This window comes from Indicator indicator, chromosome 36, assembly GCF_027791375.1.
Source record: "Indicator indicator isolate 239-I01 chromosome 36, UM_Iind_1.1, whole genome shotgun sequence".
Lineage (NCBI taxonomy): Eukaryota > Metazoa > Chordata > Aves > Piciformes > Indicatoridae > Indicator > Indicator indicator.
The window spans coordinates 2,282,322-2,308,468 of NC_072045.1; the positions used below are offsets into that span (position 1 = coordinate 2,282,322).

The 26,147-nt window shown below is 55.0% G+C and overlaps 1 protein-coding gene across 2 annotated transcripts in view; it reads right to left on the reverse strand.

Annotated features, from left to right (window-relative positions):
- Nucleotides 1–248: 248 nt before the first annotated feature.
- Nucleotides 249–26,147, reverse strand: part of ELL (elongation factor for RNA polymerase II) — a 46,342-nt gene continuing 20,443 nt past the window's right edge. Inside the window, exons 2-12 of one of the 2 annotated variants that reach the window (XM_054396203.1) lie at nucleotides 23,396–23,443; nucleotides 19,589–19,710; nucleotides 19,029–19,192; nucleotides 16,120–16,373; nucleotides 12,551–12,675; nucleotides 9,296–9,392; nucleotides 6,900–7,374; nucleotides 4,054–4,120; nucleotides 2,049–2,220; nucleotides 1,200–1,244; nucleotides 249–386 (exon numbers count right to left, since the gene is read on the reverse strand). In XM_054396203.1, the coding sequence (XP_054252178.1) occupies nucleotides 282–386; nucleotides 1,200–1,244; nucleotides 2,049–2,220; nucleotides 4,054–4,120; nucleotides 6,900–7,374; nucleotides 9,296–9,392; nucleotides 12,551–12,675; nucleotides 16,120–16,373; nucleotides 19,029–19,192; nucleotides 19,589–19,710; nucleotides 23,396–23,443 (1,674 nt within the window). In that variant the 3' untranslated portion in view covers nucleotides 249–281. Of the gene's footprint in view, nucleotides 387–1,199; nucleotides 1,245–2,048; nucleotides 2,221–4,053; nucleotides 4,121–6,875; nucleotides 7,375–9,295; nucleotides 9,393–12,550; nucleotides 12,676–16,119; nucleotides 16,374–19,028; nucleotides 19,193–19,588; nucleotides 19,711–23,395; nucleotides 23,444–26,147 lie in introns of both variants that reach the window. The other variant, XM_054396202.1, reaches the window with a different exon arrangement.

Genomic DNA, 26,147 nt, shown 5'->3' on the forward strand with positions numbered 1-26,147 from the left:
TCACTCCAGGCAAGGTTCCCTTCAGTGTCACAGGCTGGCTGCCAACCAGCAGATTTGTTTTTCCTGTTACATTCCAAGATCCAGAGGCTGCAGAGGGTCGTGCTGGGCACTGCCACCCAGCCAGGGCAGAGCCAACGACCTCGAGTTCTTCACCCAGGAAGATCAATTCTCATCTCTGAAGGTATCCAAGTGTACAAAAGGGAACATAATGTCCAGGTGACCTGGTTTGGTTGGTGTTGGATTGGTTTTGCTTTGCCCTCCCCAGGCTGGGGCAGTGCCAGCTAGAACTGCTGCTGGTCATACTCTGCTATCAGTTTTTTGATGTGGGCCAGTTTGTTGTGGAGGTATTCACAGCGATTCTTCTCTTGGCTGTAGTTGGGGTTAGTCTGAAAGCAGAAAGGAGAATGCAGTGGTTCAGAACCTGCTGACACCTACACTGAACCCAAGGGAGGCTCAGAGGAGAGCAGAGCAGAGCAGCCCTGACCCTGCTCTGCTCAAAGGAGGCAAAGAACAACCGCCCCCGTCACCAGCATCCAGCCCCAGGAGCCTCAGCACCAAGTACCAGCATTGGGCCACACACAACATCTTCCAGCAGGCATTGCCTGCCCTCTGTCCCCTCCTCTGTGAGCCTGGCAGCTCTGGAACAAGCAGGGAGCCTCTCCAGAGAGCTCCTAAATCTCTCCTGGGCAGCAGGGCTCAGGGTGGATTTGCAGATTCCAGAGCCAAAGGCACCTGTGGTGTGTGCCTTGGCACTTCCACCTCAGCCAGCTCCAGCCAGCAGCTGCTGCTGCACAGCACTGCGTGCCCCACATACCACAGGGCCATGCTGGGCCCCACAGGGCACTCTGCACCCAAAGGACCCAAAGGATTCATCCTGTAACCAAAGCAGAGCCCAGGCTGTCACTCAGCCTCTGCAGCTGAGCCCCAAGCTGTGCTCTCCCTAGGGGGTCAAAGGCAGTGACTGAACTCTTCCCACTCTCAGCATGGCACCACCACAGCTGAATGTTCCCCAGGGCCTCAGGACCAGCCCCAGCTCCCCCCAAACCCTTCCTGAGAGAAGGGATCACATCTGGGAGAAGCTCAAGCTGAACAAAGATCTGCTTGAACGCTCCAGAGGCTGCCTGTGCCCCTTGGCAAGGACCCATCTCAGCCACCAGGGCACCTCCCAGGAAGCCTTTCTGTGGCTGCTCCTGACTCACCTTTTTAATTTTCCGGTATTCCTGTAAAATTTGATCATGGATGGTCTGAAAAAAGGAAAACAAAACTTCTTATTTTCCAGAGAGCCCACAGCCCTTTGCGCTCATGCAGCAGGCATTTGCTGCTGGCTCAGTGGTCACATTTCTTCCACATCTCAACCCAAACCTGCACCCTCCCAGCTTCCCTGAGCACAGCTGATAGCTGCAACCAGCCTCACCAACTCCCACTCTGGGACTCAGGGCACTGAAGGGATCAGGCCCCACGAGCACTACCTGTGCCAGACATCCTGGGTGCCAGGCCAGCTGCCATTTCCTTGGCAGCTCCAACAAACTTTTTTCTCCCAGACATCAAAATAATTTAGTGAGGAATCCCTGAGCCTCCCCAAGAGGAGGGGGAAGGATGTTTGAGGCAGAAAACAGCACTAAGCAGAAGAGCTGCTCTGGAACAGCTCTGCTGATTGCCCTCAGCGAGGTGCTCTCAAGATAACGAGCAGTTAAAGCTCTCAGGATCACTCTGACAGGACAAACCCTGCAGCATTCCTGGGACCAAAGCTCCCCAGCAGCGCTGAGCCTGCGCTCGCTCCCCCGCAGCCCCGATGTGCTCCCACATGTGCAGCTCCCAGCACTCTGCCCGGGCTGCACTAATAGCTTCCAGCAGCTTTTGGCCAAGGACACCAACTGTCTGCCTGAGTCCTCTCCTTCTCAGCAAGTCCCACGATGTGTGCTGGGGCTCAGGAGCCCAGGAGCAGGGAGCCACCGAGCGGGCTGCGGAGCACCAGGCAGGAAGTTCGGCACCGGCCCAGCCCCACGGCCCTGGAGGAGCTGCAGCCCCGGCCGGAGGCGCTGCTGTACCTTGTACTCGTCGGAGCCCTGCAGCAGCTGGCGCAGCTGCGCGTCCAGCTGTGTGAAGCGCCGCGTGACGCGCTCGATGCGTGCGTGCAGGTCGCGGTATTCGCTGTACTCTGCGTTGAAGTCGTTCTTGTAGCTCTGCCGCTGCTCCGAGGAGGAGATGGCTGCGTACTTCCTGCAGGGACAAGTAGGGCTCAGCCTCCTGGGCAGCCTGCGCGGCGCTCGGCCACGGCATGGCCAGAAGCAGCCTGGAGGTGGCGGTGGGGGCCAGGCCAGAGCCCGGGTGGCAGCGGCGCAGGGGTTAGCAGCTGGCAGCAGGGCTGCTGGGGCCCGGGGAGAGGAGGCAGGGCACGGCTTGCTCCCACACTGCCCTATCTCTGCTAGATAGCCTGGAACAGGCAGGTACAGCAAAGCCTGGGAGCAGCTGAGGGCGTAGGAGGACGCTCAGATACTGCTGCACCACGGAACGTGGAGTCCTGTGTCGGTGCCAGCCCCGGGAACAGCAGGGATAGGACACTGCCAGCGTCAGGAGGCTGCAAAGGCATATAGCAGGCACCCAGCACACCACAAGGAGCCACCCTTAGCACTCTGAGCACATCTCCACCACCTCCTGAAGGTCCCCCCAAGGGGAACCCAAGTCAAGGGTCTGTGCTCAGATGAGCCTTTGAGGCCCTCTGGGAGCTGCTCAGCTCACAGAGCTGATGTTCAGCAGAGAGCCCAGCAGCAGCCCTCTCCAGGGTAAGATTCATCTTTCTTTGGAGCTGATGACTCTTCATTTGCCACCTCAGTGTCTGCAGCAGTGCCAGCTCCATGTGGGAGCAGGGATGAGCTACATCAGGTACCCAGGGAAGGGAGAACCTTCCCTCTGCTCATCCAGCCTGCAGGAGCTGACTCTAACCCTCCAGCCCTCAGGGGCTGAGTTCTTGCTGGGGGTCAGCACAAATCAGCATCCACACAGGACAGGCTGCTGTGGGATGAGGGAGTTGTCCTCACTGGTATGAGAGCTATGTCTCTGTGATCAAAACAGAAGCCACAGCTCTCAAGATTTAAGGAGCTGACCACAGGAGCAGTCAGATGGTAGCAAAAGGTGAGACAGAGGCCCCAGGCATCCCCAGCCCCCCAGGATGTCTCTGGAGAGGGGACAAGGAGCTGCAGTGTCTATAGGAGGGCCCAGCACATCTGCTGCAAAATGCCCCCCAGCCATCCACATTCCTCTGAGATGCCAACTGGAAGCAGTGGTTTGTGTGGCTCATCCAGCCCAGCAAGCCACAGCTTTGTACCCACACCAGAACCCTCCACAGCCTCCAGCCAGCTCCAGTGACTGCCCCTGCAGAGCCAAGCCTGGATGGAGGTCTCCTCCTGTCCCCTCCCAGTGCCAGGGCACAGCCAGAGCAGACCTGACGGCACAGAGTCCAGGCTGACCCCCTGCCCCCCAGCTTCACTGCTGCCCTGTCTTAGGGCTGTGGAGCAGGTTTGGGCTCTGTGCAGAGGGATTTTCATGCCTCAGCAGACAGGAGTTGGTTTGATTAACCTCAGGAGGATCTGACTGAAGAGTCAAGAGGTGAAACAACCTCAATACCTCACCCAGGGGTTACAGCCTCCTCAGGAGCATTTCACTGGCTCCTGTGGGTGACCTTGGCTCTGCAGAAGGGAGGACTGAGCCAGCCTCTCAACCCTCCTCCTTGGCTCTGTCCTTCGGAACACTGCAGCAGATCCCTTCCTAAGCTTCCAGCTTCAATCCTCCCCAAGCCTCCCAAGGTGTGCAATGAGTCTTGAAGCATTTCACAATTGGTTTCTAGGAAGACAACCTTGAGCTCCAGGAGGAGGCAGGGAGCAGACCTGGTATCAAGTTTAGTCTCAGTGCCTATCTGCCCAGTTGCACTGACTCTGCTCCTTTGTGTTTTGAAGCCAAAGCTCTATCAAGCAACAGCACAAATCCCCAGCACACTGTGACCTCCAGCCTGAAAGGTGATCCCAAAGCCATGAAGCAAGTGAGAAGCATACTCACAATAAATAATCTGGTGTTTCTGAAGCTGCTGTTTGGACACTAGGGTTATTGCATGTTCCATTTACACCTGCAAGAAGCAAAAACCTGGTTAGAGATGGCCTGAGAAGGTCAAAGCTCTCAGCACTTACACTTCAAACCCCACAGCCTCCAGTTTATCCAACTCCAGAAAGGCTTCTGCTTGGCTTTCAACTGGCAGAGAGAAAAGATCCCCAGCAAGGTGGTTGGGACTTGAAGGCTGCTCTGATATTTGTCTGTCAGCAGCACATCACCAGCCTGGGCTGAGGTGCTGGGGAGCAGAACCCTCCTCAGTGAATTGGCCTCTGAGCAGGCCCTGCAGCATGGGGTGGCTCTGGCAGCAGAGTGCAAGGCCCAGAGCAGCAGCACAGAGCTCAGCAAGGTGGAAATCCTTCCTTCTGACCCTGCCACCACTGCTATTAATACTCTAGCCTCATGCTTCTGCTCTTGGTGCTCCAGGCTCCCAGAGGGGACAGGAGGGAGGGTTGAGGCACACAGCCTCTTCCTCACCCACCCCAGAGATGAATCCAAGTCTCCCTGCTCTGTGAGGCTGAAGGACCATCAGTGAGCAAGGCTCAGGGCTGAAGAGGAAAGGCTGCAGAGCCTCCAGCCTCACCCAGCCCCACATTCACCTGCAGCACCACCACTGCCTCAGACTGGAGGGAATACAGAACACCCCAGGCATGGAAAAGCAACTCCTCATTAGAGCTTTTTTCTCTCTGACTTCCAGGAAAAGGCTTCCCCAAGCAGAATGCAGGATGGCAAGGAGCCTGGTGTGGCTCTCACCCCCCAGGCTCAACCCCCTCCTGCAGGCAGCTCTGCTTCCATCCTCCCCTGACCAGCAGCAAGACAGAAGCAGAACAGGGGTGAGGAATATCCTGAAGGAGAAGGCAGCAGCAGAGGAACTTTGCTTTGCCTGTGAGTGCCACCTACTGACAGTGGGAAGGGCCCCAAGGCCCCCCCTGAGCAACCCTCTGCAGCCCCTGGGTAAAGGGGGCTTGGTGAGGGGCTGTCAGCTCTTTGGTGCAGACAAAAGCAGCAGGCTCAGCCCCACACTGCCCTCATGAAGAAAGGCACAGAAGGAGAAGATGTATCAGCTGGGAGCTGGCTATGTGAGATCCAAGCAGCTGCTGACCACATCCTGTTTATGATTGCTCTGAGTCCAGCTCTGATTCCTTCCCTCACATCAGGGGAGCAGCAGGAACAAACCCCAGCTCCCACTAATTACCAAGAGCCACTCATTAAAAGCTGTTTGGAAAACAAAGCAGGAGAAGTGGGGAAGAGTCAGGAACAGGGGGAGGATCCAGGACATTTGGGTGTCTATAAGGAGCCCTGGCAAAAACATGCACCAAGAGAGAAGCTGTCTGCAGGTCCAGCACCTCCCGAGGCATGGGGAACAAAACAGCATCCACAGGCAAGAGTCTTCCCAAGGCAAAGCCAAAGGAGAAGCAGCAGCTGAAGAGTTTGGCTCTGCAGCACCACACAAACAGCAGAACTATGGCTGCCACTGAGCATCACCAGGGAACAACCAAAGAGCCTTCTGCAGGTGCCACAAAGGTTGTGCAGCAGGTGAGAGCTGGCACCATGTTAACCTCCCTGCCCTGGGAAGCTCTTCCCTTACCAGGAATTCCACGAGTTCCCACTTCAAGTTTCTCTCCTTTTTGAGCCCAAATTGGATGATTTTCAGGCACCAAGCAACTTCAGAGAGCAGCAATGGGGCAAAGGAAAGGAGAGGAGTAGAGTAGCAAACATAACAAGGGGCTGGAATATTCCCAGAGGCTGCAGGGGAAGCCCAAATGCTCCAGGGAAATGTCCCACAGGCCAGGAAAGCAGCAGGCAAGGGAAGGGATTGGATTGGGCACCACAGCCTTCTGCTCTAGCTCCTAAGAGCAGACAGAAGTGACTCAAGCACTGGGCTGCTGGACATCATCTTCATCACAGCCCCAGAGCTGAGTCATGGCTGTGTCAGTCCCCAAAGGCAGAAACTCAGAGCAAAGTGGGGGGGGACATAAGGAGGCTCCTCCAGCCTGAAGGAGTTGGTTGTGTCCTGGTCTCAGAGCCTTCCTCAGCAGGCTCACCTCTGACTTCCTGAAAAGCTTTTGTCACCAGCTGTTCCTCAATGAGTCACCAATCAATGCAATACTCAGCACACCCCACCCCCAGCATGAGACCCAGCACCCCCAGCAGCTCTGCTTCTCCAGCTGCTCTGGGTGCCCAAGCTCCAGCCCCACATGAATGCAGCTTTGAATTTACCAGGAGAAACACGACACAGGCTGAGGCAGCTCCAGCAGCACCAAAGGCTGCACAGGGAAAACCTGGAGAGGAAGCAGGCATGGGATCTGCAGGGAGGGGCACTGCAGGCATCTTCTGCAGGCTGATCAATACCTCTGGGGGGTGGCAGGAGGATGGGGCCAGGCTTTTGTCAGTGGCAGAACAAGGGGCAAAGGTCACAAACCGCAACATAGCCAAGTTCTATCTAAACATGAGGAGGAACTTCTTTGAAGCTGGAGCAGGCTGCCCAGAGAGGTTGTGGAATCTCCATCTCTGGAGAGCTTCCAGACCCACCTGGCCATCATGACCCTGGACAAGCTGCTCTAGATGAACCTGCTCTGGCAGTGGGGCTGGGACTGGATGATCTCCAGAGGTCCCTTCCAACCCCCCCACGCTGGGATTCTGTGGTTTGTTAATGCCATGGGCTCTGCAAGTGGACACCACTGCTTCCCTCAAACATCAAGCAGAGACCACCACCCACAGCTGGTACCAAGACCTTAGCTCAGGCTGAGGAAGACCTCCCAGCCCATACATACCTGTGACCTGCTCCTGGGGAACACTAAGTAAGTCAGCATTTTTTATTACTTCACAGTCCTGCTTCTCCTCTTTGCACTTCTCTTCATTTTTCTTCTCCTTCTTCTCCTTCTCTTTGTCTTTGTGCTTTTTGGACTTTTTCTTGCTTTTGAGGTACAAGCTGCAGTTGTGTTTGCTCGTCTGGGGACAGTCTGTTGGCAGGGGATGAGTCAGTCTGTCAGCAGCCTCCGGGGTCTCACAGTCTCTGCCGTTGTGAGTCAGGTCATTGCTGACATCCGAAAGGGGATCGTGAGGCCTGGGCAGCTCCAGCACCGGCAGGCTGGAGCTGGAGCCAACGGACTCCGGGAGCGGCGGCGGCGGCAATGCCGGGGCAGCAGCATCCTTCCCGTTGGAGGAGTTCAGCTTCCCGTTGAACGTGGGTGGAGTTCTGTGAGCCAGATGTGAGATCCTGGGCTTTTTGTTGGCCAAGGGATCGATAAACTCCAGAGGTTGGGATCGTTTCTAGGGAGCAAAAAGGAGCAGAAAAATAATCTCGGGGTCTCCGATGGCGGTTCCGGGTGGCTACCGCTAGGTGGTGCTACAGCTCCGGAGAACCAGGGACAGCCCCGGGGCAGAGCTCTGCCACCGACCGTCCCAGCTCACAGGCTGCGACAGGCTCCAGGCCCACCAGGTCCTACAGAGGCTGATCCATCCCAAGCTCTCCCAGGCAAGCCCTAGCAGCTGCTCTGGAGCCATGGCCTGGTGAAAGAGCTCTGAAGCTCAGCATCACAGGCAGGCTGGAAAGAACTTCAGGAAAACCTTCCCCCTCGCCCTGCAGCAGCCACTTGAAGCAGCTCTGGTGTGCCCACAGCCCCCAGAGTGCAGGTGAGGCTGAGGCACCACGAAGGAGCCATCTGTAAGTCTGCAGAAAGGAGCCAGAACCACTGCTGCTGGCCTCAGCTGAGCCAAGCTGCCCTCAGGCAGCCCTCGGCACAGTGCTGGGTGCCTGCCCTGGCAGCACAGGGCTGCAGGAACTCTGAGGAAAGGTTACTGAGTGCCCAGAGGAAAACAAAGGGCAGTCCTGGCTGTTTGCTTTGGGTGTTTGGTTGTTTTCTTTGTGTCTCAGGGAGGACTGCCATGTGCTGCCCACTGGACGCTCTCCTGGCACAGGAGGGCTGCTGGGTGCTTGGCTGCTTTGCCAGGGAGCTGCCAGTTTGCTCTCTCCCCAGTTTTCATTTCTATTTGCTGACTCTGGGGGGAGGGGGGTCGATTGTCTCAAGGACACCGTGGCAGGCAACCTTTCCACATGCCAGGGCAATTCTGAAGAGGAGCAGGAGCTCCTCATCAGGGAAAGGGCAGCTCTGGAGAGCCCAGGGCAGCTCAATCTGCTCTGCAATATCCCCACCTGGCCTCCCCACATCCCTCTCCAGGAAGGAGGGGCCAGGACAGGAGCAGGGCTAAGAACTGCCACCTTCTACCATCCTCTCTCTGAGAGACACCAAAATCAGCTGATCTGCTCTGGAGTCAGGTTAAGAAAGCCCCAGCCCAGCCTCTTTGCAGCATTGTGCCTGAGTAAGCTGCAACAACAGGGATCATTCCTCGTTCACCAGGAACATGCCCACAGCAGGGCAGGAGGGTTGGAATTTAGCTACCTGGCAGACAAGCTGCAGGGTCCTGGTTCTCGCTGCCAGAGAGCTCCTGAATTTTGTTACCTGCTCATATACTTTGCCACTAATCCTCACTGTGTCTGTCCAGACAAGCAGGCATTACACATTCCACTGGCAGGAGAAGGATAAATTCTCAACTTGTCTGGGCTGCCCCAGAGCAGAGGAGGAGCTGGCATTGCACAACCCAGCAGGGAATGGCTGCTCCGAGGCACCAGTGGGAGCGGGACTGATGCTGCCCCATGTCAGCAGTGCTGCTCCTTCCCAGGGCACTGCCATGGCAAACCAGTCCCCATGGCCTCCTGACAGCTCCATGAGCTGGCATCCCAACAAATCAAAGAGCAGCCCAACCTGCCCCTGATCTGTCAGGCAATTAGGCTGCCAAAGGTCAAGGTTTTTAATAAGTCAATCGTGTTTGGGAGCTGCTTATTACTGCCTCCTGCCACTCAGTTATTAGCAGTGAGTAAAGCAGCAGCTCCCTGCCCTGCAACTCTGACAGGCAGCCAGCTGGATGCATCAAGAGTGTGGCCAGCAAGGTAAAGGGAGGGTCTCCTCCTCTACTCTGCCCCAGTGAGGCCACATTTGCAGGACTGGGTCCAGCTCTGATCTCCCCACAGTTTAAAAGAGACAGGGAACTGCTGGAGAGAGTCCAGTGGTAGCTGGGAAGATGCTGAGGGGCCTGGAGCAGCTCTGTGGGGAGCAAAGGCTGAGAGGGGGCTGAGAGCCTGGAGAAGAGCAGCCCCAGAGGAGACCTGGCTGCTCCCTCTCCAACCACCCACCTGAGGAGGAGAGCTGGAGATCACGTTGTCTTTTGGTGGGCTCAGGGAAGGAGCTTCTCCTTGAAATCCGCTGCTGTTCTGGGGCTGGCAGAGCTTCCTGCAAGACAGAATTCAGGGCAGGTCAGCTCTGGGCCTGCCAAGCCAACTGATGCCACTCCAAACCTTCCTGCATGCCACAACAGCCTTTGGGGCTCCCATGCTGACTGCCTGAAGATACCCTGAGAGCTGGGTCAGGCACTGACAGTTTTGGTTTCTGACAAAATACAAGGAAGAAACTACTACAGGAAACCATCAACCAACAACCCATGGCAGCTGCTTCTCTGTCTCTTGCCCCCCCATGATTTCTGTAATCTGTGAATGGAGGCAGCACCTTGGAGTGTCTCAGCTGGGGCTGTGGCTGAGAGGGCTGAGGGAGCAGGGGAGGATTCCCTGCCGAGGATAGAACTTTCTGACAGCTTCACCTCTTTTCTCTTGAGCTGCTGCCATGAACATTGCACCAAAGGAATGACAGCCTCAGGAATGCAATCCACAGCTCAGTGAGAGCTGGCAGTGAACTTTAGGGTGTTTAGGGTATTTCTATTTATTTATATCCCCTTGCTGCTGGCTGCAGCACAGCTCAATAAGGCATTACTGACAGTGGTTTCTGCTGAGTTTGCCTCAGCTAGAATCGACTTCAGGAGGCAGCAGTTCAGGATGCAAGCACACTGCAAAGGGGCTGAAGCCCAAGCTCAAATGTTGAGGAATGATTTCTCCCACTCCTCAGCATCATTAAACCAAATTTTCCAGGAACAGCAGCAGGCCCCCGTGGGACCAGGAAAAGCAGGATTCTACCAGGCACTGTGAGCAGCATTGTTCATAGAATCATAGAATCAGTCAGGGCTGGAAGGGACCACAAGGCTCAGCCAGTTCCAACGCCCCTGCCATGGGCAGGGACACCTCACACTACAGCAGGCTGGCCAGAGCCTCATCCAGCCTGGCTGCAAACACCTCCAGGGATGGAGCCTCAACCACCTCCCTGGACAACCCATTCCAGGCTCTCACCACTCTCATGGGGAAGAACTTCTTCCTCATGTCCAGCCTGAATCTCCCCACTTCCAGCTTTATTCCATTCCCCCCAGTCCTGTCACTACCTGGTATCCTAAAAAGTCCCTCCCCAGCTTTCTTGTAGCCCCCTTCAGATACTGGAAGGCCACAATAAGGTCACCTCAGAGCCTTCTCTTCTCCAGACTGAACAGCCCCAACTCTCTCAGTCTGTCCTCATAGGAGAGGTGCTCCAGCCCTCTGATCATCCTGGTGGCCCTTCTCTGGGCACCTTCCAGCATGTCCATATCCCTCTTGTAATAGGGGCTCTAGAACTGGATGCAGTACTCCAGGTGGGGTCTCACCAGAGCGGAGCAGAGAGGGAGAATCACCTCCCTTGCCCTGCTGGCCACACTTCTCTTGATGCAGCCCAGGCTCTGGTTGGCTTTCTGGGCTGCAAGGGCACATTGACAGCTCCTGTTGAGCTTCCTGTCCACGAGCACCCACAAGTCCCTCTCCTCAGGGCTGCTTTCCAGCCAGTCCCTGCCCAGCCTGGATTTGTGCTTGGGATTGCCTCTACTCAGATGCAGGACCTTGCACTTGGTCTTGTTGAACCTCATGAGGTTGGCTTGTGCCCAGCTCTCCAGCCTGTCAAGGTCCCTCTGGATGGCATCCCTTCCCTCCAGCATGTCTGCTGCACCACACAGCTTGGTGCCATCAGCAAACTTGCTGAGGGTGCATTCAATGCCTCTGTCCATGGCACCGACAAAGATGTGACCACCAGGGTCACATCTTTGGGCCACCAGGGTTTGCATTCAGAGCTTCCTAAGAACAGCTTTAAGCTGCATCATGCAAAGTTGTGCTGCTCCGCTCTGTGTTTTCAGAGCTCCCTGCCAAGCCCCCACCATGCTGGGATTTTGGGATCTCCTAAGATGCTCATCCTGGATCTCAGACAAGTGAATGAGAGAGGACAACTCTCAACCTGCAGCCCTGCAGCAGCAGCAAACCACTCCACTAGCAGGGTGGAAATCACACCCTGAGGAACACAGAGCTAGCCCCAGCTGGGCACTGCCAGATACAGCTCTAAGGTTTGCAGATGTGCTGATTATTGCCTCCAATGAACCACCAAGCGGCAGCCAGACCTGCAAACCAAGAGGACACTGAACAATTGGCTGGATCCAGACAACCACGCAGCCGACCGCAGGCAGCAACGTAAGGCCCGGGGCCGGTGCCTGCTCCCTCTGAGCCTTCTCTTCCTGCCCTCACCCCTGCCTGGTTTTTCCATTTTGTAGCCTCATTACCTGCACTGGCCTGAGCAGGGCTTTGTTTGTACAGTTGAATACATCCTTTCCAAGGTCTATTTATAGGCCTCCACATAACTGAATGCCACAATTCTAGAAAAAAAAGCAGCTCCCCCTGGCTTTCCACAGGCAGAAATCTGCTGCTTGTGAAAGGCACCAAGATTGCAGGGCAGCTGTACTTTTCCATCTCATTAGAACCCACCAGCAAGGCCATTTAAACCAGTTGGGTTTTCTTTAGAATGCTCTAAGTGCAAGTTTCTGTTGGTTTAACAAAGTCGTCTCTAAGCCAATTGTGCTTTCAAATGGTGAAACTGTTCCAGCAGAGCAGGCTCCACTTCAGCTTGACCAGCAGTGCATCAAAACAAGCCTCAAAACCAAGGCAGCTGCAGGACAAAAAAAAACTGTGCCAAGCCAGGTACCCTCAGAGCAGAATCCTCCTCCAGAAACCTGGGAGATGCATTCTGCTGCCTGCCAGCCAAAGCTTCACCTAAGGAAATTGTATCTGTGGAAGAGAGAAGTCTTTAGCAATGGGACCAAGCCATCACCCCAGCTCTGCAGGGAGGAGCAGCAGCACAGGTATGCCCTGGACAGTGAGGATCATACTCTGCTTGCCTTCATCCATCCATCTCCCAGGACCTCCAACCACTTTAAATCAGCTTCCAACTGGAACAGCTTTTGCTTCCCACCCAGGTTTCTCCCTTGGCTGTTCCTATGATCTGAAGTCAACCTAAGACCACCTGAAGAGTGCATCCACTTTGAAAGCCAGGTTTAGTCAACCTCTGCAGCTGCCTGGATGACAACCAGGCCTGCTTGGTATTCAGACAACTCAGCTTGCCACAGCTCTGCTGACTTAGTGACCCTGATGCATTAGTGACCCTGATGCATAGCAACTCGACCTGGCCCAGCGCTTCCCAGCTCCAGGTGCAATAATTACCGGACCAGGATCCTCTTCAGCAGCTGCTGGTCCCCTTCTGAGTAGCCAGGCCAGTCCTTCTGCACCTCCTTGTAGACACAATCCTTCAGTGTGAAAGTGCTGTCCTTGGCACTCAGATTTGCCACCTGAAACAGAGGCCATTTGAAAAAACCCGGCTGAGAGGGTTGGTTTATCTCACTCCTACCAAAGGAGGTCCAAGGTGCAGGCAGAACCTCAGCACTCAGCAGCAGTCAGTGGGGAGAGGGAACAGGGAGAGGCTTTCAACTCCATCTCCTCATTACTTAGGTGATTTACTTCAACTGTGCCTTGCCTTTTGCCTGCTCACTGCCAGAGTTTGAGGCTCCAAAGCACGTCCAGTTTACTGGGCAACCAGGCATATCTAAGCAGATTATTCAGCTTGGATAGTCTGGAGTGGTACAAGATCACCTCATGGAAATACCTGGAAATGAACCCTGATGGGAACAGGCAGCTCTCCCTTATCACACCTGTTCCCCAGCTCAGATGCAGCAGTTGGAGCTGACAGGGCAGCTCTCGTGGCCACAGCTTAGTTAACAATTGCCAGAAGATAATTTCTCACTAAGGAGCCAGCAGAGCAGGCAGCAGACAGAGGCCTTCCCAAGGAGCTGGGAAGGAAATGCCTGGTGGGCACTGCCCAGGTAAGGCTGCAGATTGCCCCTGCCCCCCAGTGCACCACCAGCAGCAGCTGCACTTCACAGAGGAGAACTTCTCTGAGAACTACTTGAGGGCAAGAACCAAACCTGTGATTACCAGCTTGTAACCCAGGGTTTACACAGTAAAACTCTGCACCTCTGCTGTGCTGCAGCAGCCCTTGCAGGAGGAGCTTTCTGACATCTGATCCCACCCCATGCTGGGCAGCTTCCCCCCCCAGCCCTGTGTGGTGTCTGCACAGGTAGGAAACACTGCTGGGTCTGGCAGGGTTGTGTTAGGATGGAAACAACTTGGTCAGAGTTATCCCACAGCTCCGCTCAAAACTTAACTGCCTGCTGCTGGTTACACATCTGAGGAGGTGTTAGCACAACCCCCAAATCCCCACAGCCCTTCCTGGGTGACTGCAGACCACTGCAGGTTTGGAAAGAAAAGGAAGGTGGAGCAAAGGAGGTAAAAGCTGTGCCTGCAGCCAGGCTGAGCAGCTGGCAGAGCCCAAATCCCCTCCTTCAGCTGCTCAGCCTGGCTGCTGGATTGTACCTGAGCTGCCAAAGGTTTTGGAGGCACTGGGGATCTGTTCCATTGGTGCTCTCCAGGGCTCAGGAGATGCCCTGCCTACAGGCTCCTGGTACCCACCACAGCACTGAGGGCCTCAGAAAGGCAATGGAAGGAGTGGGGCCCCTGGAGTTCACTGAAGTGATGCTCTTCAGTTTGTTTGCTTTAGGGAGACTACAACCTAATGTTAAACCCCAGTGGATTTAACAGCAAAAGGCTGCAGAGCTGACAGAGCAAAGCTCTCTGATAGGTGAAAACCAGCAGCTCAGTTATCAGCTTACATGACCAACACTTTGTTTTTCCTTCCAGCTCTGTCAGCTTTCCAAAAGCCTGAGCCAAAACACAAGGAGAATTTGAGCTGTGTTTTACATTCAGAGATCCTGGTAAACAGCCCCAAGAGACACAAAAGCCAAACCAGGTTTCTGTTTCAGAACCTCTCTGAGAGCCTCTCCTGTTCCTGCTGCCTCCCACGGCAGGAGCTGTGCTGCTGGGCCAGGCTGGGAGCCCAGGCACCACCACCACCACTTGGGTTTGCTCTGCACAGAGGCTGAGGGTTGCTACCTCCTTGTTTTGCTGGTGTGGGACTCTGCAAAGCTCCACCCCAAACCTCCCAAAAATAGAAGCCTTGCAAAATGAGGCAAAAAGGCCAGCAGGAACAGAGAGTCCTGAGAGAGAAGGGAGAGCACAATGAAACCCACACCTCGATGCATTTAGCCAGAGAGCTCTCTCCCAGCCTGTAATTTTTAGCTTATCTGTGTCTGCCTGTGGATGGGAGCTCTGCTAGGGCTGGAGGGAAGATTAAGTTTATGAGCAACATATTTACAGTCCAAGACTCAGCATTCAGCCCAGGCAGCTGCCCATGGCCACTGCCAAACACCTCCCCTGCCTGCTATAGCACTTTGGGGGGCACTGGTAAAGGAGCTGCTCACCAGCAGCAGCACTTCTGGAGTTAAATCTATTTATAGCATTCAACAGGGTGCTCCAAGGAACTCTGGCACTGCCAGAAAATTCAGGGCTCCAGGATGAAGACGTAGGGAAGGAGCAAGCAGTGCCAGCAAGAACTCCATTTTCAGCATGACCTGCCCTGTGCCTGTGGGCAAAGCAGCTCCTCACTGCCTGCTCTGCAGTTAGGGAAAGGAGTCAAGGAAAAAACCAAACCCCAAGAAAGCAGAGTGCAGCTGCAGCACTTCAATAAATCCCCATGGTTGTGTTTGCCCTGAGCAATAAAAGGTATTTACTTCAGCTCCTAAAATGGCACCACTACCATGATGCCAAGTACCCAGGACTGGTTCAGCTGGCAGCCAGCTCCCACCCCTGACACAGGAGGGATCTGCTGCAGCTCTGAGCAGGGAGGGCATGGGGCTGAGCACTCTGAGGTGGAAAGCTGAGTCGGGAGGGACAGGGCTTTACCCTCTCTGGATCTGCACTGGGTGTTTGCTGCTCATGGTAATAAAAATGGAGAGATTTTGAGAGTCACAGAAAGGGTTAGGCTGGAAGGGAGCTTCAAGATCATCCAGTTCCAGCCCCCTGCCATGGGCAGGGACACCTCCCACCAGCCCAGGCTGCTCAAGGCCTCATCCAGCTTGGCCTTGAACACCTCCAGGGAGGGAACATCCACAGCCTCCCTGGGCAGCCTCTTTCAGAGTCTCAGCACCCTCAGTGGATTTTGTAAGAAGATTTTGCATCAACCCCAGGAATGAGACACAAGTGAGGGGTTCAGGCTGAAAGCATTCAAGCTAAAGCATTCCAGGAGTTAATAACCCAACACAGCTCTAGCAAGGTTGCCAAATTAAAACCTCACTTTCCAAACACCCACTCTACAGGTTAGAGCAGCTCGCAGACCCTCTGTTAGAGGAATCCCAGAGTGACTCAACAGGTTCCTTTACATCCATGTACATGAAAATGTTTAGATTTATAGGTTGGACCCCAGGACCTTCCAGGCCTTTTCCAACCAAAGCAATTCTGCGGAATCAAGCAGCTTGGAGAGCCTCTGTTGGAGGCTTCTCCTCACAGCTAACTGAAAGTGTTCCTCTGAAGTGACTCAACATGCTCCATGTCAATGGAGAGAGAGGTTCAGAGGCTCTCACAACTCAGAGCTGCAGAGCCTCTGTCAGGTAATTCCAGCCAGAAGTCTTCCTCTAAGGGGACTGATCTGGTGCACTGCAGCTCAGCTGCCCAGACCCAAACCGAGGTGTCCACACCAGAGGCTTCTGCTGTCTCTAGCAGCACAGCAAGACGAATGCTGAACTGCTGGTGGACACGGCCCTCAGAGCCATGGAGCTGGACTCAGGCACACAGGTTAGGTTCAGACTCACCCCAGGGAGGACATGGCCCTTTAGGGTACATACCTGCTGCAGAAGACTGTCCAGCAAATCCTTGTCCTGCTGAGAAAGTCCATCCTTCTGCAATCTGAGAATAAGTTCAGGTTTCTTGTAAGGCTTTAGTGCCAGTAAGTGCACAACCCTGTCCTTGAAGGGTCTCTGGGATATGGCACTGTTGCCTCTCTTTATTGCACTGGCAAGGTTGACTGGCGTCGGGCGCTTCCTGGAGGGCACTGCCTCGGAGGCTCCTGGGGCAGGCTTCCGCACCTGAACCTTCTTGCCTGGGGTGAGATGAGAACAGTCACTGCAGCAGTCACCTTGCAAAGGCCAGTGGGCTGTCAACACGTACAGGGAGTGCAGCAGAGCATGTGAAGTGCCAGGGGGTGACAAGGAAGGACAAACAAAAGCAGCACAGCCCCAGCCGCTCGGCTGCGGCACCCCTTGAGCCTGATGACTGCTGACAAGCTTGGAGCAAGTAAACAGCAACACCAGGCCTGGAAACCTGAGCATTATTGGCCACAGGCTTACATAAAGCCCTCTTTGTCTGCCAGCTTTTCATTTCTCCCCAGCCCATGGATCCCCACGGCTCAGCTAACCATTCCTTCCCCTCCCTGGGAGAGGGAATTTCTGCATTATTATGGAGACGAGACAAAATATGGAGTGGAGAAACCAGAAGTGGTCAAGGAGCAGCTCCCTGCTGCTGAGCTCAGCAGAAGCTCTCCTCCAGCAGATGTTTCTCCTTTTAGAACAATGGCAACTTTATGGGGCTGGGTCCATCTCCCTTCCCCCCACTGAGCAGGCCCAGCTGAGCAGGGTCTAGCATGGTCCATGGCCTATTCATCAGTGTGCTGCCTGCTCTGGTGGGACAGCCTCCTGCACAGCCACACACAGGAGAGCACAAAGCTGTCTCCAAAGCTCATCCCAAGCCCTCAGAGGCAGCTTCCTCGACTCCATCCCAGTGTGGTTCTTAGTTTCTGATAGCTTTAAACAAGAACTCATCTTTCCCACTCCTATGGAAGAGCAGCTTGGAGAGCCCTGCCCAAGTCCCACATCACTCCCAGCACAAACCAAAGGTCTGCAGGGGTTAGGACAGAGAACAGGGCATAAGGGCAGGTTCCTGCTCCCAAAGGCAAACCCAGCATCTGGACAGAAATAAACGTGTAGGGTCCAAGGTCTAAGCCATGCAGAAGCAATCAATAATCACTGTGGTTCCAGACAGTGCCCTTCAGCAGGACAAACAGCACCCAGCAGTCACTGTGAGCTCTGGAGGCTGCTCCCAGCAGGGCAGACCTGCAGTGCTAGGAAGCAACTGAGTCATCTGCAGATACTGTGCTGGGCTGCATGCTTGTGCCACTGACAGGCAGATTGCACAACAGGCTCCACTTCCTGCCTGCTCTTTACGCACCAGGCTGATGTGAGCAAGCCCAGCCCAGCCAGGGCAGGAGGGAGCAAAACAACAACTCAGACATTAGAACATCCCCAGAAGTCAGAGTTCAGCTGCACTTGGCTGCCAGAAATGGGACAAGAGATTTGTCAGCTTCCTAGACCTGCTTTAACTCTTGTACCAGGGCATGGGCAGCAGATACCACACTGGGACATTTCTGCTTGAAGATGGAGCCCAAAGGAGCACTGACAGCAAAAGCAGAAGCTAGGGGAAGGCAGAACAGGAGGTGCCTTAAACCACTGCAGTGTGAACATCCAGAGCTGCCCAGCCCCAGAGCTGGGGTGTGAGCAGCACACGTCCCCTGCTGACATGGCAGCTACCCACACACAGCCCTTCAGGTGCTGCTGGCCACCTCCCCTGCTCTGCTGCTCTCCAATTTCAACATTCCATAAAAATTCTCCCACATCTGAGCTGCCTGGAGCAGCTCCCCTGAGGCTGAAGTGCTGAGCTGGGGCTCTGATGGCAAGGTGAGCCCCAGGCCTCTCCCTGCAGCCAGCAGGATCAGATGCTGAGGCTGGCACTGCCAAGTCTGCACAGCCCACCAGGGAACTGCCCTTGCCCAGCTCCTTCCCTCTTGGAGCAGTGTCTCAACCCTGACTTCTCACCTGCAAAGCACAGCCCTCCTAAGGCTGCACCCTCAGCCCAGAGCTTCTGCAGGAGCGCTTTGACATCCCAGGCTCTGCTCCATCTTTCCAGGAAGCTTCTCCCTCAGCTGCTCCCCAGCTCCATGCCCTTACTGTAATGCTGTCAGAGAGAGGCTAAACAAAACCACCCCCAGCCTACAGGAAATCAATCCATTTCCTTCCTGATTGCTATCTGATTTCTCAGCTCTGAGCACTTGGCCAATGGAACAATGAGTCAGGGGCAGCTCTGCTCTGTGCCACTCACCACTGGGCTGAGGTACTCTCTGAGCAGGGGCTGGTAGAGCTGTCCCCAGGAGACACCCCCAGAGCCCTGCTTTCTGCTTAATGTTTGTGGCCTCAGTTTGTGACCAGGCTGGGGTTATGCAGGGACTTGAGGCCAAAGCCAGGTCTCTGCAGGCTCCTTCTGGAGCCCATAGCTATTTGCCATGGGTTTGTTTCCTTCCCTTGTCACAGGATGGTGTGCCCCAGGCTGCAGGCAGCACAAGGCAGGGCCCTGCTACCTGCACCCCAGCTGCTGTGTTGTGGTCTCCAGCACAGGCACACCCCAGCTGTGTGACAGCCATGGAGGGACCCCTGAGCTGACCCCCCAGAAACTTCTGCTGGCCCAACAGCATCCCCAGGTGCGATCACTGCACACAGACAGCCCTCAGGGACCACCCCAGCACCACCCACACCCCAGGGTGGAGATGGAAGCCACGAAGGAGACACCAGGCAAGCAGAGGAGCACCCTAGGAAATGGAAGATCCATAAGGAGCTCCCAGCTGCTTCTTGAAGCCCTTCCTGGCCAAGCACAGGCCAGGCTGTGCCTCCAGAGGCAGCCTGACCCCCCAGGCCCAGGTGCTGCCTACCCAGGTATCTGCCGCCGGGCTTGATGACAATGGCGCTGCGGCTGCGCGTCTCCTCCTCGGCCTGCGCCATGCTCTGCCTCGCCTTCTGGTACGAGTCGTCTGTGGCACACACCGTGATCTTGTCCTGGATGCTCCCCAGGCAGTCCAAGTGGATGTTGCCATTGCTGCAAAAGAGAGGCAGTGGAAACAGGGCTTGGTCTCTTCTGCCTACTAACAGGGGATAGCAGGAGAGGAAGTGGCCTCAAGCTGCCTCAGGGGAGGTTTAGGTTGGACGTTAAAAGAAACTTCTTCACTGGAAGGGTTCTCAAAGCCTGTCCCAGGCTGCCCAGGGAGGTGGCTGAATCCCCATCCCTGGAGGGGTTTCACAGCCCCAGAGCTGTGGTGCTGAGGGCCATGGTTCAGCCCCAGCCTTGGCAGAGTCTGAGAATGGCTGGAGTGGACCTTTGGTGCCTTTTCCACGATTCAAAGTTGTGTTGAGGTTTGTTAGGGCACAGACTGCACAGAAGAGAAGATAAAAAGTAAAAGCCAAGAGGCTGGATGCCCTCTGCTGCACCACTCACCTAGAGACATACTGCTGGATGCAGTCAAAGCTGCCCTGGGGGCTGTCCTTGCCGATGTTGGACAGGTAGAAGGTGAAGGTCCTCACTTCCGAGGGTCGGTCAGGCCTCGGGATGGCGATGTGCTGTGGGCAGGAGGGGAAGGTTGGTGCCTTGGGCACTCCACACCAGGTGCACTCTTCTGGCAGGCACCCTGGGCTGAGCCACTTTGCAGCCTGAAGCTCTGGGACTGCTGCCCAGGAGAGTGTGAGGAGCAAGGAGCTGCCCCAAGGGTTCAGCTTGGCAAACCCTCGTGTGGGGCACAGATAAGGTGCTAGAGGGGGCACAACAGTGCCTGCACCAGGGCAGAGATCTGAGCTGGCAGCTTGCTGCCTCCCAAAGCAGAGCTCAGAATCATCTTGTTCTAGCAATCTGACCCAGCTGTGGTGATTCAGGCCTGGCCCAGCCCTCTTGCTTGGATTCTTGGGTGGTTTCTTGGGCATCAGTGATGGGCACTGCAGGCAGCCCCTCCAGGGCACCAGGCAGCAGGGATCCCTCCTGATTAGGAGGTTCTAATTCCATAAGGAGATTCCAGGGCTCACAGCAGGGCAGATGTTGCTGCTAGGTTCAATATTTACCCAAGCATTGAGTGTGCTCCCAGACACCACTGCCCTGAACCCCCAGCAGGGAAACTGCTCCCCCTCTGCCCTGGGGATCCAGCACCAACCTCAGCTCCACTCCCACATCAGTGCTGGACCATGAAGGTGGCTTCAAGAACAAGCAGCAGCAGCTTCAACCTATTTTCAGCTCCACCATGCAGATTTGTGTTTACCCAAACTGCCACATCTAGGCCCAAAATCCTCCCTCCTGCTAACCAGCCTGGGGTAGCCACACACCCAGGCTCCAGAGAGGCTCTCTGCTGGCACTGAGGCTTTCTAGGTGCTTTCCCCTTGACCTCAGGCGTCTGCAGCAGCCTGGAAAGAGCACATCTGGGCCATTCTGCTAAACCACAGAGACCTTCTGAGAAGCTGCAGGAAAGGCCTGAGTGAGCTGTGCTGAAGCCCTGCAGCAGACCCCAGCCACTCTCCATGAAGACAAGAAACCCTTCAGAGGTCACTTCCAACCATTCCATGAAGACATCCAGAGCTGTACAGGACAAGTTATCCCCCACCCAATCCCATGGCCTGGCCCTAACAGCCCCCAGAGCAGATCTGGTGGCACCCAGCAGCCCTGCCCTGTTATCTCCTCAGCCAAACGCCTGCTGCAGCCCTGAGCCCTTAATCTGCCCCAGCACCCTCTGCCCCCACCCAGCCCCCACCAAAATTATCTCCTGCTTCCTGAGCAGGCTGAGAGGCTGCACCAAGCTGTGTCAGCAGCAGGCTGTGGGCATTCTGCAGCTGGCACCACTCACCCATGGGTCACCCTGCTGGGAACAGGGCACCAAGGGAAAGGCAACCAGGCAGCAGCTGCTGCTGGGGACTGCTGCTGGTAAAACAAACCCCAGAAGATGTCCCCAGCTCAGACATTCAGACACCAAAATAACTCCAGCTCCTGGTTCACCCTTGTGAAGGCCTTGATTCAGGCCCTCCTGGGCAGCTCCTGCAGCTCCTTCAAAGGCTGGAAACTAAGGCAGGCAGGAGTGAGTGAGCTGCTGCTGCCTGTCCTGGAAAGCCTCAGCAGATGCAAACTGGCCCTTATCTAGGAATTATTTTTAGCTGAAACAGAAGGTTTCTCAAGCCACCAAAACAGCATGGAAACTGCTTTGAGGGAGCCCTAATTTTGGTGCCGACCATGACACCAGTAACCATAGACACTTAAAAATAGCTCGAGTGCAGATGTGACTCCTGGGGTGGTTTGCTGAGGGGTTTGTTGTGTTTTTGGTTTGGGTTTTTTTCCTTTCAAGAAACTCTTCTGTGCACAGCTCACTGAGCAGCAGCTTCACCCTTCTCTAGGGACAGCAGCACAAGCTCAGACCAGCAACCAGGGGGAAGTATCCTGATTTCAATCATGTAAGGCTCAGGCTCTGTGTTCCCAGCACTCGCATCAGAGCTGCACACAAATCCAGGCACTCAGCACCTGAAGGGGCTTCCCCCTGCCCAGTTCAGCTCTTTCCCTGCTTCCCCAGGAAGCCTCTGCTGATTCATCCCAGCTGAAGCTCCATTTCTGTCCAGGCTTCACCCAAAAGAGAAGGAGCTGCAGCCTTTCCTGGACAGCCCTGTCCCCAGCAACTGTGCAGCACTTTGGTACTCAAGGTCTTAAGGTAATGTCCCTGGTGGTGTTGGGCTGCTGGCTGGGCTGCATGGTCTGAGACAGGACATGGGCTGGCACCAGGTTGGACTCAATCTCAAATGCCTTTTCCAGCCTAAACAGTTCTGAGTCCATGCCAAGTGCACCAGAGCTCAGTGTCAGCAGGAGCTGCCTCCTCTCAACCTGCTGAATTCCAAGCAACTGCCACACTTCAGGCCTGAGAACTCCCCTGGCCAGCCCAGCCCCACAGGAAACCCTCTGCAAGGAGAGCACAGCAGCTGAGGGTAGCAGAGTGTCTGAAGCTGTGGTGATTCAGTTTGCTGCATCTCCCTCCAGGATGAAGGCTGCAGAGAGCCATTCCCCCAGCAGCTGCACAGCACAGCTCAGGTGCAGGCCACCACAGGTCCCTCCAAAGGCCAGGGAAGGCATCTGGGGGCTTCTTGAGCCTCTTTCTCCCATGCAAAGCTGTTTGCTCACCTAACAGCAATAAATCACTCACCCTGCACAGCTCTCCTCACTTTGCCAACTCCAACTGCAGATTTTTATCTGAGCTTTCATGCTGAGCTTGCTGAGCAGTTTAATTGTAAACAGTGAAAAAAGCAACCTGGAAATTGCTCCTTTCTGTATTTCCCAGGATGAGAAGGTTTGGATTTTTCTTCTTACCAATAACAATCAGATCTTTGCTGCTACCTTCTGTTGGAGTGAGGCTAAGATCAGGAGGTAAAACACAGGCAAGGAGAACTGGGCTGTGCTTCACTGCCTGCTTCACTCCAGCCTTTGGGAAAGTTTTGTTGTGCCACTACAAAAAACAACACCCAATAAAACTGAGACCTTCACAGCAGAGTTCAGATGGCTGAGAGGAACTGAATTCAATTCCCCTTCCTTATGCAGAGTTAAACACAGCTAAGAGGGATCCAGGTGCCACCTCTGAGGCTCAGTGAAGAGCTGCATGACTATCAGGAACATCACCTATTTAATCGCTCTGCTGGCAGGGGCAGAGCCTTTCAAGTGCCTATAAATACCCTGGAGGAGCTCAGCCAGTGGAACACAAGTTGAAGAAGTAAAACCCCTGAACAGAAACCACTTGTGGTGCTCACAGAACCTGCACAGCTGTGCAGAGTGAGGAGCATCTGAGCAGCCTCCCAGCACTGCCAGTCCCAGCCAGCCCCACGCCAGCTGCCCCAGGCTCAGCACAGCCTCTCCTCAGGGCACCAGCAAGGCTGCCATGGATTGTGGCACCCAGCACAGCTCTGACAGGGCTGAACCTTCCCTTCCTTGTCCTACCCAACAGCTCAGCCTCAGAAAGCTGTACTTCCCCAACAGCAACACTGCTGGGGCTGCTGCCCTGGATTCAGCAGGGTGAGGAAGTCTCCTTTGTGTGGGATTTGAACATAAAGAGGAGGAAAAGTTTTCATGGAAAGCTCATCCACGTGCTCCAGGGGCAAATAATCTTTCCCAGGCCACATCTGGACTTCCTGCTCCTCAGAACATCACTGCCTGCACTGGAATTAGCACAAACACCTCCTCGGATTCATTGTACAACTCAGTCAAGAACTTTCCACAGCAACCCCCAGAGAAACTTACCCCTTGACTTCCTTGGAACTGGATTACTGGCTTGGATGTCACAGCATCCTACAAAAAAAACAAGCAGGAAAAAGAAAAAGATTACCTTGGAGAAATTTGAAGCCAAATATTCACTGCCAAAAGCCACTCAGCAGGGACTCTTCACCTCTGCTTTGCTTTGAAAGGAAAAAGGCTCAGGGAAAGGCACAGAACTCCAAAGGAGAAAAGAGAAAACCTCCTGAAACAGACAAACTGGAGCAGCACCGGGGTTAACCAACCCCACAGCATGGGGGACTTGGAAGGGACCTCTGCAGATCATCCAGTCCAAGCCCCCTGCTTGGGCACCACTGAGCAGAGTCTGGCCTCAGCCTCTTGCCCCCCATAGATCCCTCAGCTCTTGCTGAGCATTGCTCAGCTCCCCTCTGGGGCTGCTCTTCTCCAGGCTCTCAGCCCCAGGGCTCTCAGCTTTTGCTCCTCACAGAGCTGCTCCAGGCTCCTCAGCATCTTCCCAGCCTCCACTGGACTCTCTCCAGCAGTTCCCTGTCTCTCTTGAACTGGGGAGCCCAGAGCTGTCCCCAGGACTCCAGCTGTGGCCTTACCAGACCTCCCTCACCCTGCTCGCCACACTCTTCCTCATGCACCCCAGGACACCCTTGGCCGCCTTGTATGCAAGGGCACATTCAGCAGAAGACAATTTCTGAGCACCCCCAGCTCAGCTCTTCCCTCAGCCCCACTGCAGGCACCAGAGAGCTCAGCTGTGTCTGTGTCCTGCTTATGTAAGGTTGGAGTTAAACTGTGGATATCTGAGAGGAAAAATTTATCCCAGCCCTAGGTCTGAGAACAGCCTAAGCACATTTTTTCCAGCAGAAAGCTGGCAGTTCCCTGCAAAAGCAAACTGCAGCCTCATTGCAAAACCCTGCTGCCCAGCTCAGCAACAGCCTCTGCCCCCACACTCCTGCCCTTGTGTCCCAAGAACCCCCAACTCCTGCAGCTCTGAACCCCCTCAGAGAAGAGCAGCCCCAGAGGGCATCTGATCAACACTCAGCAAAAGCTAAAGGATCTGTGGGGAGCAAGAGGCTGGGGCCAGACTTCTCTCAGTGGCACCCAGGGACAGGACAAGGGGCACAAACTGGAAGCCAGAAGGAGAAAGTTCTTTGGTGTGAGGTTGCTGGAGGCCTGGAGCAGGCTGCACAGAGAGGCTGTGGAGTCTCCTCATCTACAGAGCTTCCAAACCCTCCTGGGCAAGCTGCTGTGGGTGCCCTGCTGGAGCAAGGGGGTTAGGCTGGATCCCTTCCAACCTCACCATGCTGGGACTGTGACCTCCCCAGGACTACAGAAGCAGATCCCTGCATCCAGCAGCACAGGAGTTAACAGCATGGAAGTTCATTTGCACCTCCCCTAAAACCTCTCCCAATGTTTTCAGCTCAGAAGTGAAGGATCTGAGCCCCAACACGCTGACAGCAACACCAAATATCAGATTCACCACCAAGAAAACACTTCTGCAGCCCAGCTGAGTAAGCTCCTAGCAGACAGCATCCTCAGAGCCCATCCAATGGGGGGCACAGATCTGCAGCACACCCCAAAGCCTTCCCAGAGCTACCAGGGAGTCCAAGGAGGAAGGGCTGGGAGCTGGCAGCTCCTGCTCTGTGTTGGGCAGTTTTATAGCCCCAAAACAACCTCCACAGAGAAGCAATCAACAACATCTTGCTCTTGGTCCAGAGATCAGTGAATTCCTTGAGTGCCACGCACTGCATACCATAGCAGGCTGCTCACAGGGGCTGGCCAGCTCTGTGTTCACCCTGTCAGCATGTCCTGTGCAGCCTGGCCAGCAATCCACAGGAGCATACTTGAGCAAACAACATGAAACGTGAAAGAAAAGGAAATCTGGATTTAGAAAGCAGAAACTCAGCAGCCTCTCAGTGTGGAGCTGGGGGAGCCAATGTGCACTCCTCCAGTCCTCAGCACATTGAGGAACAGCCACTGGAAGCTGGGACAAAACATGGACAAGGACAAAAACATGAGCAAGAAACCAGCAGTTCACAGAAGAGCCCAGGTTGGAAGGGACCTCAGAGATCAGCCCCTGCAAGCCCCTGCCATGGCAGGGACACCTCTCAGCCAGACTCAGCTGCCCAAGGCCTCATCCAGCTTGGAAGCCTGAGCAGAGAACAGGAGGAACAAGCAAGGAGAGATGAACCCCAGCAGAAAGCAGTGCAAACTGCTCAGATTCCCCATGAGAGCTGGCAGGGGGGTTGAAAGCATCCAGGCAGAAGCTGGATGGGACAGCCCCACACAGGACCAGGCCAAGCAACCAGCAGGAAACCTCCCCAACTCTTGCAGGGAAATCAGAGATAATTCAAGAGGCTGCTTAGAGAAGGCCTGGGGAACATTTACTGGAAGTCACTCTGCAGGCACTGCTGGGTGGAAGGGGTTTGGCCTCTGCTCAGCATCACTGCCTTTGTGCTCTCCTGGGTGTGCAGAGCACAAACACACAGAGAGCAGCAGCTGAGAGCTTCTTGTGCTGGGACAGGGGAATTCACTCTGGGATTTAAAGCTTCCTGCACACCTTTAAAATCAGCAGCAACAATTTTTGAGGAGGGCAGATTGAGACTGGAGATGAAGAAGAAATTCTTGACAATGAGGGTGGAGAGAGACTGGCACAGGCTGCCCAGGGAGGTTGTAGATGCTCCCTCCCTGGAGGGGTTCAGGGCCAGCCTTGATGAGGCCTTGAGCAGCCTGGGCTGGTGGGAGGTGTCCCTGCCCATGGCAGGGGGTT